Below are 15,585 nucleotides of genomic sequence, written 5' to 3' on the forward strand. Positions count from 1 at the left end.
ATCTCCATGAGCTAATGGATAATGTAGGATAATATGTTAATATCGGGGACATCTAACCTAGACTAGGTTAGTTGGGGCTTTTTGCACAATTAGGTGATGAGAGCACTATTTGCCATCATTATAAACCATAGGTATATAAATGTTGTATAGGTTTAATGTGAGGATTTGCCCAACAAGGATGACTTTTGTTAGGGCCTTGGACATCATCTAAGAAGAAACACTATTATCATCCTAGGGCCTACGAATAGTTTTTAAGATTTAGCAATAATATAAACCATGCACATTGTACAAAACCACTTCCCAATGCCTCTAAGATGAATAGTTTATAGGATGCAAATGTGTGTTTATAAATTTTTTAGGATGCAAAGGTTAGTTAATATTATATGGTTTATATTAATAAAATAAATGCGCAAATTAATAGAACTGTTGGCAAATAAACATTTAAAAAATTATTATGATGAAGAATTTTCAAACATTTTTGTGAGAAAATTTAAAATTTTATGGGAAAATTTAAAATTTTGTGGGAAAATTCAATTAATAGAACTGCTGGCAAATGAACCTTTAAAAAAATATTATGAAGAAGACTTAAATTTAAAATTTTGTGGGAAAATTTAAAATTTCGCTTATCTCCTTGGCTGGGCTTGGCTCGAATCGGCTGTTCTTATCTCCTTGGCTCGAAGTCCCATCGCCTGAACATTCTCTTCCAACGATTGATTAAGGTGTCACTGTCAGGGTTCACGCCCAGGAGGAAAGCTTATTTTCTGAACCAGCTGGCTTATATTATTATATGATATTTGGCAAGTTGGGCTCTAAATATTTGGTATTCAACGATTTGGGAAACTTTTGAGCAGACAGATCAGCGTGCTTTGAGGAGTAATAGCCAAGACAGGTTTACCAGCTCTGCATTTACTATTATTTTTTCTGTGAGGCCGATCTTCCATAGTTTTTGCCTAAAACAGGTATGTGTTTTAGCTTTCTGTTTGTTTTCTTAAAAAATAGCTCTTTGAAGATAGGGTGTAGAAACTGCAGGCAAAATTTTTATGTATGTTTTAGCTTCTCGATCCTCTCCAGTGCCATTCCTGCCTCCTCTGTAGCCCCCTCTATATCCACCTGACGCACCTCCTTAGTTGTTCCTAGGGTCACCTCCTCAACTCGAAAATAATTTCTTTTGAATCATTTTTAGATTGTATGGAGGGCGCAACAGTTGTTCCTGGGGTTTTCGATTTTATGGAGGGCACAAAAGTTGTTCCTGGGGTCACCTCTTCAACTCGAAAATAATTTCTTTTGAATCATTTTTCCATTGCATGGAGGGCACAACAATTTTCATTAGTATTAGTATTTGGAGGGCATTTCTCTGCCGAGGCGTACCATCCCACTTTCTTTGGTAATCAAAGAGTTTTCCCTGATCAGTTCCTGCCTGCAATCATCTTTGACATTGCTCCCATGCCCATCATAACTAAAAATGGGCGGATTAATTCAAAGGCACCTCCACTTCCCCTGAATTGCTTTTTCTGTTTGCACATCAAATCGAAGGTTTGAGGAGATGATTCATCAAGAGGGAGCACATTGACGGCTAGTGCCGATTTGGGTGGAGATTAAGGAGGGGACCCTCCACTCTGAGTATTTTGTAAAGTTATGATTATGCTTAGGGTATTTCTTATGAATCATTAGGGGAGATGGATCCTTTGGGTTAAAAACCTTGACAAATTAGATCTCTTTTGTGGAGAGTAGAGTGAAGGTTAGCCATTTCGTCTGCGGACGGGAAGATTTGCGATCGTACACATAGACATTTGAATTGCAGAGACGGAAGTAGAAGAGACAGGGACCATAGCAGAACGAGGAAAGTAGAAAAGACGCACAACAAGCGATATCATAGCAGAACTAGGAAAGTAGAAGAGACAGGGACCATAGCAGCTTCCTCCCACTCCAGCGAGAATCATTACATCCCATCGTATACCCTACCGGATTCCCAGTCGTTGCAGATTTCGTCATAACCTGTCATCTCAGGGATAAAATTATACTAAAACACCCGCGACTATTGACCTTCCAAAAAATCATAATTTTTTTTTCTTGGCACTTCTGCACTTGCTAAGAAAGCGATGAAGGAAAAAATACTAGTTGTGGCTGAGCAGTATACGTATATCTACACCGCAACCCAAAACTGGGTGAATCTAGCCGATCTTGCATTTCAAGACCTTGATAGGGGTATACCGATTTTATCAATAGGATGCATATGTTTGTATAGTTTTTTAGTGTCTTAATTAATCATATGACGAAAACCAGAGTACAAGAATATGGTTTCAATGCTTCCCAACTGTTAAGTTCTTGAGGCTCGGTTGTGACTTGGAGAACTAGGAATATTTTGAGAAGAGTATATATATTCTTCTCAATCCATGTCCTTGCCTTGCAAGACCTTGAGAGGGGTATATAGATTCTTCTCAATGGAAAACAATTACCGTTTGTGTGGTTGTTTATGATCTTGCCATTTATTCACGTATTTTTGTAATATGTGAAAAGTTGCAACCTCATTAAATGACACTTACACAGCTAGAATACACCAGTGCTACCTCTAGAGAGATAAAATCAACTGCGTTCATCTGATTCCTCAGTGCTCAAGATACTGGCCCATTGTATACACATAATTGAAGGGAATATCCTTCGCTTTGACAAGTGAAATAGCCAGTAAACTCAAGGCAGCAATATCAAGATGAGTCCATATGTGCCACATTATTAGATTGACTTGGTAAACTGATATCCTGTTGCCTGTTCAGATTGTTGGGGCTACCTTTAGATTCTTTCTTTTTGATTGTACAAACTTTAAACACATACCCAACCCATTTCCTTGTAAGCATTACTAAGCATAGGATGATAATATGGGGCATTTTCTTGGATCAGATTCCAGCTTAGTTATTTCCTCTGCTTTTGGGCATATGTAAAGTTAAGTGCATTTTAATGGAATGTGATTGCTTGTTTTTGTGTTAAGATATCTGCAAATTTCCTTCCTGACACTTTCACATCAATGTAAGAGAAGTCCTTATAATCAAATGGGTATTTATCCCAGGAGTTTATTCTTGCGCATTCTCACACTTTCAAGGCATGCATATGTGCCATAAATCATAGACAAGTACCCAGACTAGAAGAAAACTCAAAGTTAGAACCTCTTTTGACAGCGTATAGGTCCTCCTCATAAGACAGTTGTAGAGACTTCTCCCTTCAACGCGGTTGGGCTTCAAGACTACGGCTAAGATGTGTTAGGTCTCCTTACTTGAACAACACCTAAAACACATCCTTTAGGACTGTGTATTGAGTCTCTTTCTTATTGTGGATTAGGGGTTCATTTAGGCTCTCTTTGACTGCGTCTTAGCTGTGAATAGAAGACTGTGGCTAGGGCTCTTTTGGAGCTTCCTTTGACAGCGTATGGAAGCCTCCTTGCTGTGATGAAGAGCCTTCTTTTGGGACATCGAAGGAGCCTCTCTTCATTGTGATTTAATCCCTTTAGGACAACATATAAGGCTTGTGGCTAGGGCACGTTGTACAACAACTAGGGCTCCTCCAAGGCTGCGGCTATGACTCTTCCTTTAAGACTGCGTTTAGGGCAGCATTAGCCCTCCCTTGATAGCAGATTAGTGCACAACTGAACAAGAACTTCAACTCCTAGTTTGGACTGCGGTTAGGGCATCATATCTCTATTAGGACAACATATAGAATACTTCTTGACTGTGGCCAGACTATCTCATTTCCTCTTGCATCTAGGGCTTCATCATCTAGATCTCTAGCCAGCAAAACCCAAAACAAGTGGAGAGAGATCAAGAGTTAAGTGTGTGTACAAAGTGACTTGAAAACCTCTTCTATTTATAATAAAACGTTGAGGCTAAGATAAAGATCCAGTAAATGAGCAAGAAGTAGGAAATGATAGATCATGATGTGGAACACCTTTCCATGAGGTTATATGTCATGATTGAACCCTAAACGTCTCTCTAATAAAAGAGAAAGAGAAAATAATGCCACAAGTGTAAAATAACACTAACAAATTGCAAAAAATAAACCTTGTGCATGGTTGTTGACTTGGCTAGGGAGAGTTGCTCCTGCTATTATATTTGATTATTATCGCCCATGATGCTAACCTATGTAAGCCTCTCATGCATCTTTTGCAAAAATTAGATTTCTAGTTTGTTATATTGGGTTATCACACCATAATTGTCTTGGACCTAATACATCATCATCACTCCAATGATTTTGAATGTTTAAAAAAAAATTCCCTTCTAATACATGCCCCATGTTAACTTTCTCAAAACTATCTTTGAGTTTTCCTCAAACCTATAATTTTGTTAGAAAATCTCTACATGATTGTTTCCATAATTTTTCATATACAATAATCTTTACCAATAATATTATGATTTTTATTATACTTGTGATAATTGCAAGCTATAATATTTTATGATAATACCACATTTACAACCTATATAGTATGGGTGGTTATTGAAAATCATGTTGGAGACTCTGATGACCCTATTGATTTTCACCATTTTTAGATTTTGGCTTTTTATGCAATTTTCACAAGCTTCCAATCATTTGTTAAAATTATAATACATAAATAAAAAAACATAAATTTTATTTTCAATAAACTAAGATAGCCTAAATGAAGCCACAAGTATGAATTTACAGCTTTTGTCGAAGCTCACCTTTTTCATACAGCTGAGTTTTGTGTACCTCAACATCACACTCAATGCTAAGTACATATTATGGTAAAGGTTCATCTATTTTAAGACTTCTGCTTAAGAACTTGGAATTATACTTCCAACTCCTTTCTTTCAATAATAAAATTTCTTTTTCATAAAATTTTAAACAGATAGACAATGCCTTCATCCTTATGAACGAAATTTACAATGCAAAGGGATGCAATTAACGACCAGTTGACTAGAGAATGCAATCCTAGCTCTCAACATGGAAGAACTGTATAAAGTTGGTGTTATGATGCTACTTGTGTTCATGCCATCCCCAGTAACTGCTGCAAATTTATCACCCCCTGGGCAAATGTTCTTTTTGGCTTGATTTTGTTTTGAATGGACACACACTGGAGGAAGCTGATCAATTCCCATCATCCATTAAGGGCAAGGAGTTTAAAGCGGGGACTTGGAGGCTTTACTGTAATTATGAAAGGCAGTTAAATTCTGATATAATTGGAACACTGTCCAACTGGGTCATTGAGAATTCAAAGAATGTATGCTTGCGGAATGGTATTTCATGCAGACAACACATTAGAAGAGTGGTTGCCAATGCCATAATCTTCTTCAATTATAGGGTTGGAAGATACACTTTTCTCCATCTCTTGATAACCTCTCGTTATTTGCATTTTGAATCTTTCATATAACATTTGACAGAAAGAATTTCATCATAGTTTGGACAACTTAAAGCACTACTGGAATGTTAGTGACCTCACCTTTATTTTCGATACGGCTCTATTCCAAAGGAATTGTCTAATTGCACACACTTTCAATGGATCCAAATTCCATATAACAACTTGTTGAATGGGACCATACCAACAGAATCTGACCGTTAGAGGGACTGCAGCACTGCACGCCTCTAGCTGGTAATATCTTTATGCATTTTTTCTTTGAAACGAAATCACAATCGAAGATTTGAATGTGTACCTGTTCGGATTTATCTTCTCAGGGATGATTAGTCCAGAGAAATTGCTGAGGAAGAGGAACATGTATTTACCCTCCCAATTTGTTTGCATACAAATTCAATAATGGCAGGCTTTTAAGGCTTCCCATGCTAGTGTTAAACAATTATACTCTGTTCTTTCCACCGGATTTTCCAAATATTGATTACAAATTCCCAGAACTTGTTATGGTGAATTTATTGTTGTATAAAACCAACACCATAACAAACAAGCTTCAAACTTCCCTTCAAATCAACACCTGCAAGATTATTATAATAAAAAACAACTTAATTAGATCTGTAATCCAGGAATATAAAAACCGTGAGACCAGTGAAGAAAAACGAAAACCCAGTGCACAACTTAAAATTCTAAGATCGTTGAATAGGTACAACGTGCCAGGAAATTCACCTGTCAGTGCATTTTCCATGTACCCATCTGCTTGATACAGTTAGCTCAAGACTCTCGTATAGTGGCCAAGAAGTGATTACAATGATGAAGACTGCTATAGACGCTGGAAAGGCTGTGACTAGATTTCACTGAGCTGCAAGCTGGATACAGTTGGTCGAGGAACAATGAGCAGAGAAAACTGCCATAGATGCTGAAAAGACTGAGTCCAGATTTCCATTGAGTATCAATAGTAGCTTCCATGCAGATGGCCAAAATTCCGAAAATATTGGCAAAGATGTGATTAAAATGAGCACAGAGAATTGCCACAGATGTTGGAAAAATTGTATTCCGCTTAGATCTGGGACATTTTTGCTCAGATCTGGGACACCTTGGTTCTTTGTAACTGTATCTATTTAACTACCATGTAATGAAATATTATGTAAACCATGAAATTTAAAGTTCAAATTCGCATGAATCAGACCCACCAAAAAAATATACCTCACAACAAGTTACTTGCTTATATATAAGCTTCAACTTTCAACTTGCATGCAGATTGGGGAATCACTATTCTCCATTCCGCTTGTTTCCAGGAATGAGTCCCTCCTTGCTGTTTTCTGCTGGATCTAATCTTGCTCATAGATTTGTCAAGGTTAACTCATGATGGGTTCATAAATCTTGCTGGTGAGGCTACTTCTACACAGGTTTAGGAAGGCCAACTGACTCAAAGTGGCAATGGCTTTACGCCATTCTGTCCTTGAAGCTACATGCCCATATAACATCAGATTTGTTATTTACATAGGTGCCAATGTAATTGTGGTGTCTAGTTGAATGAATCCACAAACACTATCCCAAAATTACAGATCTGTGGTTAAAGATGAGATCGATCTAGTTGGATTCAAGCCAAAAAGATGACAGAGAATCAAGATGGGTTCAGCAAGTCAAAGGAGCTGGAATACTTCCTTTAAGGCCATTCAAAGTATGGACCCTCTCAAACTTCCAAGTTTTTCCCCTTAAAGGTGAGTAGAATTAGACAGTTCCTTTGAAATAAAACCCCACTGCGAACTAAAACTAAGGTCATGTATTCCCAGGAGCGCTTTAAGCTACACAAACTATGATGGAATTCTTTCAATGACAATTTTTTTTATAAGATTCAGAGTGCACAATAACTAGAGATTGTGAAGCGATGAGGAAATGATACCTTCCAATCCTAATTTAGAGAATATTGTGGCAACCAATTCTCTGGTGTGTTGCATACACCAAATACCATTCCAAGGACATGCATTCTCTGAGTTTTCAGAGGTAAATTTGGACATCAATCAAGTTGAATCAGAAGGACAAAAGAGCCCCCACGTCTCTGATTTCTCACCCCACCCGCGTCTATCATTCATATGAACGGACTTGCTTTCTCCAGCATGCGTTCATTCAAAACAAAAGCAAGTTACAAGAAAACTTCCACCCAGAAGATCATATATAAAATCTTCTTAATGATCTGAATATGGCTTCTCAGAGCGATTAATAGTTGCAGCAGTTACAGTGGCTGGAGCCATGGTGGATGCCCGGAAACTTCCTGAAACATTTCATTCTTTATTTCTTGTGTCCATAAATAGATACAGGTCTGATTAGACCTTTCTAGTGGGTGGAAATATCAAAACAGAACTGATAAGACCGGGTCTGATTAGACCTTTCTAGTGGGTGGAAATATCAAAATAGAACTGATAAGACCGATTTACTATAGAGGGCTGAACTGGATGGCCAGTAGACTGAATGGTGTCCATAAATAGCTACAGGTCTGATTAGACCTTTGTAGTGGGTGGAAATATGAATCCAGATATGATAAGACTGATTTACTGTAGAGGGCTGAACTGGATGGCCACTGAACACATAAAGTCTGGTCAGGTCAAGTCTGGATGCACCAAAGAGAATTGAACTCACACCTCGAAATACTTTATGTAGTTCAACCAACTGAATTATCCATAGCACTAGGTGGTGCCTTTATTTTGCTAAATAGTTCTAGTGCACTACCTTTGCATGTTGTATATGTACTTGTATGTTTCTTTGGTAGAGATTTCTCCACCATGAGAAAGACCGCCCCAAGAATGCCTATCTGCCCTCTTAGACAGAGCAATATCTGCATGATAGAGATGAGATCTGTAATTTTCCCATTTGACATTGAGCTCCATCAGAAGAGCCAAATTTTCAGCATGTGGCCAACTGGAAGAGGAGGAAATGACAGATTGTTGGCAGCCAATATCAGCAAGAGTGAACAGCTCATGCCCGTGAAGAAACTGGATGATTGGGGGAGGAAGAATGTGATTCCCAGCCAATCCAATGATTGCATCAAGGTCAATGCGAATTATGTCGCCACGTCTAACCATCCATATTATATATCCCTGTATCCAAGGCTTAGATTTCATCAAGATATTCCAAATGAAAGACACATTATTCTTAACCGGAGCCCCAACTAGGATCCAGTTTTCCAGGGTAGCATGATTGAGATATTTTTTAATAATGATTTTTTGCTAAATACCAAGGCACTTGAAGGCCGTCCATAGATTTTTGATGAGAAGTACCAGATTGAAAGTGTGAGTGTGTTTGATGCCCCAACCTCCATCAATGGGCTTGCAAATTGAGTCTAGTTTAGATAGGTGAAGCGTATTTTTGTAACCGGACCCAACCCATAAGGAATCTGCCATGGTGGAGTTGATTTTGTGAATAATTGACATTGGAAAATGAAACAAATGCATCCAGTAGACAATGATACCTTGTAGGACTACCTTTATCATGACCATCCTACTGTCTAAAGAGAGCCATCTGTTTTCCCATAACCACAGTTTATTTTCAAAATTTTGAATGAGCCAATGCAAAAACCTCTTCTCATAGTTACTGGGCTTCAGCAAAAGGCCTGACTCTAATCCCAAATAGTTCTACAATTTTTTTAGTCTCCCCATCCTCCACAGAGTGGAGAAATGACAGATTGTTGGCAGCCAAAATCAGCAAGAGTGAACAACTCATGCCTGTGAAGAAACTGGATGATTGGGGGAGCAAGAGTGAACAGCTCATGCTCTAGGGTGCACTTGTTGTGCTTTCCCCTTTGTACATCTTTTTTTTCCCGGCAGTTGCCTTTGGCACCTATTCTAAATGACAACAGACAAGTGATGCTATTCTAAATGACAATAGACAAGTGATGTTTTTCATTGACAATGATCTGCCTGATTGTTGTGCACTATTCAATTTTGCAATTATCTTTAATGCCTGCACCTGTAAACTTTACTGAGATGACAACTAAATTGATTATATAGCTGTTTGTCTTAGTGCCTGTATTTCTGAACTTTACTCTACTGGTAACTGTAGTAATGCTAGAGTTGTTGCCTTCTTGCCCGTGCTTTTCAGCTTTGTTTGGACAATAACATTACTACATTAATAGCTAGTTTGTAAATTGAGTCCGTCTTAAAGGAATTCATAATAGATCAAATCATGGTGCTGGTGCTAAAAATGCTTTGTTTGAGCATTTCTCTAATTTGTCTGCACAGGATGAGTGAAATGCTGACTGGAGAGCACTTGTGGATATTAGCCTTGGTCTAAGACTGCAAATTCTGCTTTGATTTTTCATGTTGGTTGGGGTCATGTATTGAGCTTGGACCCCACACCAACACAAGAGGATATATTTTTATACTTGATGCCCTTCTTTTTCCTAGTCAATCCAATTCTGGGGTGATCCAGATTAATACAAGTCTTTTTTTTCCTGAAAGAAGGCCCTTTTGACTGTTAGTAGCTGAAGACCCAACGATTCATCATTATTAAGGTTTTCCACATATGTATCTATTGAGATAGGGGAAGTATCCATTTCTGTATTTTTATATGAGGGAGGAGATGAAGCCGAAGACCTCAGGTCTGGATATAGATTGGAATATTTGTCTTTGGAAATGTGTCAGTGTTGACTTGCCATATGAATGATAATATAATCTACATTATTTTCCATTATGCTATGTCTATGTGGCACCGATTGGGAGTCCATTCAAAGGATTATCTTTCCAAGAGCCATTTGACTAGTGTCCTTTATTCTGCAATTATGGATGGGAGCTTACTGGGCTTCAGCAAAAGGCCTGACTCTAATTCCAAATAATTCTACAATTTTTTTAGTCTCCCCATCCTCCACACAGTGGAGAAATGACAGATTGTTGGCAGCCAATATCAGCAAGAGTGAACAGCTCATGCCTGTGAAGAAACTGGATGATTGGGGGAGCAAGAGTGAACAGCTCATTGCCTTTTATCCTTAGTTAAACATTCCCATATTAGTTGTGAAGCTAGTAAAGCATTTAGAAGTCCATAAAAGATTTACAATAGTGACTGTGTAAAAATGAAATTTGTACTCTACTATCTGCTCCCATTGACCTAACCCTTGGTTGTTTGTGGGCATTCATAAAATTATATTATTTTCTGATTGGAAGTAGGCAAAGATAGATGCCACGGGAACTCTGAGCTGCATATAGACAGACTTGTGTCCACTGAAGATCTTAAGCCTTAATCAGGAGGGGAGATATAGGTTGGGTTGAATGTAGTAGCTTTGGCTTGGAAGAGAAATCTAGAGGTAAATTAATAGTTTTTATTCAAAACAGAGTATGCAAGGTTATGTTTCTTGCTGATTGAAAAAGCCAGGGGACATAGGCTCTATATTTTGCAAAGCAATAGCACAGCCTGTGTATTGGCCAATATTCATTGTTTCCACTTTAGCAGATAATATTTTGGGTGTTATATGGATGCAACAAACATAAAAAAATGATGGACATTGAAGTGGGCCTCTAGTCCCATGTGTCATGGTCACTTGTGACCATGTCTGTAGCATAGTCAAGAACATATAAAGATATGTAGTGCCTAGTTACTAATGCAATGAGGTGGTACCATTATCCAAAATTGACCAAAAACACCCTGTAACCATATGAACCTATACAACGTTCTAACTTCTAAACAACCTGAACATAGCAAGGAACATTGTTGAAGTGAAATGCATGCATCGACAAAAATGGTCCTAATACCTTAAAATTAGATCTCTGTACCATTAATATTTTTAAGTTTAAGAGTATAGATTCTAGAAGCTAGATATCTCGAAGTTAAAGAGTATAGAAGCTACCATAAATGTTTGCTGGAGTTTTATTTAGCCATAGTTGTTCCTAAAGTAAATCAAACCATGTTGTTGAAGTTGGGGTATTGATTGTTACTCTGGACTGTTGGAGTAATATCTGTAATGTTTGTGCTTCTGGGAAATACTCTTGATGCTGAGGCTTTTGAGTGTTTACTAAACTTCCTTGTAGTGATCTGAGGATGCACCGGTTTATCTTAGGTACACTCTATACTCAACAATCATATAAAGTGAGCGATTCATTTCCATTTAAATGGATTAGCAGGAAATGGAAAGAGGGATTTTATGTGACATCAATGGCAACTGCTAGAAATCAACGGGGTATGGTTATGTCAAGGAATGCAGGGTTTTCAAATCAGGTGATCTTTTGTTCTGAAAAATTAGATAGCATTATTTTTATTCTTCACAGAAATTCAGGTTGCATTTGCCATGCTATTTGCTTTATAATCTGAATCTCTTTAATAAACCATTATTTCTCATTAACTACTAGTTGCACCTGTTCAGTCTATTGAGCTTGAGCTTGATTAACGCTTCGAACATCTGCTTTTCCCAACACTCATGTAAAGGTTTGATTTATACTACTAAATTTGATTCATCAAAGTCTTTTAGGTTACTATTTCCTCTAGAGAGTGGCCTGGACTGATAGGTCCCTGAGGAGTAATCTTGGGTGGCATTGAAGGCTCTTGATGGTGACAAAGAAGTCCTAATGGAAGGAAATGGACCAGGAATGCATATTTGAGCAGCTTTCCTTTCCAACATTTTGCATTGTCAAATGTTCACCATCGGTAAAACTTTCTGATTTATCACATTTTCCTTTTCAGATCTAACAGCATGTTAAAAAGACATCAAAGAGACACTCACAATGAAAGAAGATGTTGTGTACCAAAATTTGATCTCTGATTGACACAGTGGCATTTTTCTTTTCTGATTGATCAATAGGTATACAATAGTGAGTGTGTGAAAATGACCTGGGATAGATTTGGACAAAAATAACCTATTCGAAAAGTGGGAATTCCAACAAATATCATGATGAAGAGGAAACTCAACCTGATTGTACAAGTTCAAATGCAAAAATCTCCAGCAATATATTTGAATTGGTTAGTGAAGATGACACGGTAGGTCATCGACAGATTAATGGATCAAAATGTAAGAAGTCCAAATTCTCTTCTGAGCTGGACCAATCAGAATCTTCTAGTTCTGATGAGGAGTTCAGAAAATTTTGCAGACTGAGGCCTGTACGAAGGAACAATTTTGAATCATTAGGACTGAAGGTCAGAGCATATCCTTGAACATGAGATGGCCTTGCACAATAGTCTTGTTTACTTTAAATTAAAGGTCAATTATTATGCTCCGTAGGCAATTACAAATTCTCTTTGGGCACCTTGTCTCTCCATTGTACAAGCAATTAGACAGCCCAAAACATAAGTCTTTTATTGTATCCGCTGTAAAATCAATCATCTAATCTTTTACTTTCAATTCTTTCCCTTGAAAAAAATAAAGATTTGTGTTATTCTTACGTAACTACAAATGCTCAATGCAGTGATACTCTCTTATTGTCTGTAGTTTCATGGGCATTGAACAAAACCATGCTTTTATGAGATATGAATAGAACTTTAGATTCTTGTGATTGGTTTTCTGTTCTATATATGATTCTTTGTTGTTAGAGGGGCACCTCTCTCTCTCTCTACACACATATCTCTATATATTTATATTTATATTTTTTCCCCCAAAAAAAACTCTGGGGACCCCTCACTTCCTTAGAATATCCAGATGGATGATATGTGTGTGTGTAATCCCCCCAAAAAAACTTGGGGATCCTCCCCTCCCCCTTCTTCCCTTGGAATATCCAGATGGAGGACAGCTCAACTGCCAGCCACAATGGTAGTTGGTAACCCACCAGGACCCAATCAGACTCAAGACTCAACACGTCTTGAACCAGAGACCTCATGGAAAACTCCACCTTCAAACAGTCCATTTAAACTAATTGAGGTAACCCATTGGACTTGATTAATATTGAAGTAAATGGTTGTGGCCTTTGATCCATTAATGTGTGCATGGGTCATGGAACCATTTAATACAATTCTTCTAGGTGCATCCACACATTTGATCACTACCTCTAGGTGACCTCATGATTCCAGGAAAAGTCCTAATGGGAATTGAACCCGCCCATTAGTGGAAAATAAATTCCTTGCTGCTCACCATTGGATCTCTCTCTCTATATATATTTCCTCTTTGAGAACCTCTTTCTTGGAATCAGAATCGAGGGTTGAATTTACTTAGAATTCAATCAGGAATCAAATCCCTTTCTTCGAACCTCTTTTCTTAGAATCAGAATCTAGAATTGAATTTACATAGATTTTAATCGGGAATCAAAGGAAAATTTGGCTAAAAATACAAAACATAAGTCTTTTATTGTATCCACTGTAAAATCAATCATCTAATCTTTTACTTTCAATTCTTTCCCTTGAAAAAAATAAAGGTTTGTGTTATTCTTACGTAACTACAAATGCTCAATGCAGTGATACTCTCTTATTGTCTGTAGTTTCATGGGAATTGAACAGAACCATGCTTTTATGAAATATGAATAGAACTTTAGATTCTTGTGATTGGTTATCTATTCTATATATGATTCTTTGCTGTTAGATAGCATTATTTTTATTCTTCACAAAAGTTCAGGTTGCATTTGCCATGCTATTTGCTTTATAATCTGAATCTCTTTAATAAACCATTATTTCTCATTAACTACTAGTTGCATCTGTTTAGTCTGTTGAGCTTGATTTTCTCTATCCAAGTGAAGGTATTCACAGACGCTGGGACAGTGGCTATCGAATAACTTCTATTGATGCAACTTCTGATCAAGCTGCATTCATCCTGAGCAAGCCGAAAAAGAAATTGTCAAGTGAAGTACAGGAAACGCTTCGAACATCTGCTTTTCCCAATACTCATGTAAAGGTTTGATTTATACTACTAAATTTGATTCATCAAAGTCTTTTAGGTTACTATTTCCTCTAGAGAGTGGCCTGGACTGATAGGACCTTGAGGAGTAATCTTGGGTGGCATTGAAGGCTCTTGATGGTGACAAAGAAGTCCTAATGGAAGGAAATGGACCAGGAATGCATATTTGAGCAACTTTCCTTTCCAACATTTTGCATTGTCAAATGTTCACCATTGGTAAAACTTTCTGATTTATCACATTTTCCTTTTCAGATCTAACAACATGTTAAAAAGACATCAAAGAGACACTCACAATGAAAGAAGATGTTGTGTAGCAAAATTTGATCTCTGATTGACATAGTAGCATTTTTCTTTTCTGATTGATCAATAGGTATACAATAGTGACTGTGTAAAAATGACTTGGGATAGATTTGGACAAAAATGACCTATACGAAAAGTGGGAATTCCAACAAATATCATGATGAACAGGAAACTCAACCTGATTGTACAAGTTCAAATGCAAAAATCTCCAGCAATATATTTGAATTGGTTAGTGAATATGACACGGTAGGTCATCGACAGATTAATGGATCAAAATGTAAGAAGTCCAAATTCTCTTCTGAGCTAGACCAATCAGAATCTTCTAGTTCTGATGAGGAGTTCAGAAAATTTTGCAGACAGAGGCCTACACGAAGGAACGATTTTGAATCATTAGGACTGAAGGTCAGAGCATATCCCTGAACATGAGACGGCCTTGCACAATAGTCTTGTTTACTTTAAATTAAAGGTCAATTATTATGCTCCGTAGGCAATTACAAATTCTCTTTGGGCACCTTGTCTCTCCATTGTACAAGCAATTAGACAGCCCAAAACATAAGTCTTTTATTGTATCCGCTGTAAAATCAATCATCTAATCTTTTACTTTCAATTCTTTCCCTTGAAAAAAATAAAGATTTGTGTTATTCTTACGTAAATACAAATGCTCAATGTAGTGATACTCTCTTATTGTCTGTAGTTTCATGGGCATTGAACAGAACCATGCTTTTATGAAATATGAAATATGAATAGAACTTTAGATTCCTGTGATTGATTTTCTGTTCTATATATGATTCTTTGCTGTTAGAGGGGCACCTCTCTCTCTCTACACACACATATATCTATATATTTATGTTTATATTTTTTCCCCCAAAAAAACCTCTGGGGACCCCCTCGCTTCCTTAGAATATCCAGATGGATGATGTGTGTGCGTGTAATCGCCGCAAAAAAACTTGGGGATCACCCCCTCCCCATTCTTCCCTTGGAATATCCAGATGGAGGACAACTCAACTGCGAGCCACAATGGCAGCTGGTAACCCACCAGGACCCAATCAGACTCAAGACTCATCAGGACTTGAACCAGAGACCTCATGGCAAACTCCACCTTCAAACAGTCCATTTAAACTAATTGAGGTAACCCATTGGA

The 15,585-nt window shown here is 37.6% G+C and overlaps 1 protein-coding gene across 8 annotated transcripts; it reads left to right on the top strand.

Annotated features, from left to right (window-relative positions):
- The first annotated feature begins 674 nt into the window (after positions 1-674).
- On the top strand, positions 675-14,383 carry LOC149213135 (casein kinase 1-like protein HD16). Of its 8 annotated transcripts, none has more exons than XR_016250793.1 (4): positions 675-959; positions 11,455-11,548; positions 11,799-11,974; positions 12,129-13,943. XR_016250793.1 is itself a non-coding variant. In XM_089391960.1 (3 exons), exons 2-3 carry the CDS (start codon positions 11,372-11,374, stop codon positions 14,145-14,147), a joined length of 372 nt encoding a protein of 123 aa, XP_089248086.1. In that variant the 5' UTR covers positions 675-959; positions 11,362-11,371; the 3' UTR covers positions 14,148-14,383. The 8 variants fall into 8 exon arrangements, 5 of the variants coding, with proteins under 5 accessions (XP_089248086.1, XP_089248087.1, XP_089248089.1 ...); XR_016250794.1 differs by having other exon boundaries at positions 675-889; XR_016250792.1 differs by having other exon boundaries at positions 678-959; positions 11,391-11,548.
- Positions 14,384-15,585: the final 1,202 nt, after the last annotated feature.

The sequence above is a fragment of the Pinus tabuliformis genome, chromosome 1_1 (assembly GCF_031772625.1).
Source record: "Pinus tabuliformis cultivar Carrire ecotype Pingquan chromosome 1_1, CPIR1, whole genome shotgun sequence".
Lineage (NCBI taxonomy): Eukaryota > Viridiplantae > Streptophyta > Pinopsida > Pinales > Pinaceae > Pinus > Pinus tabuliformis.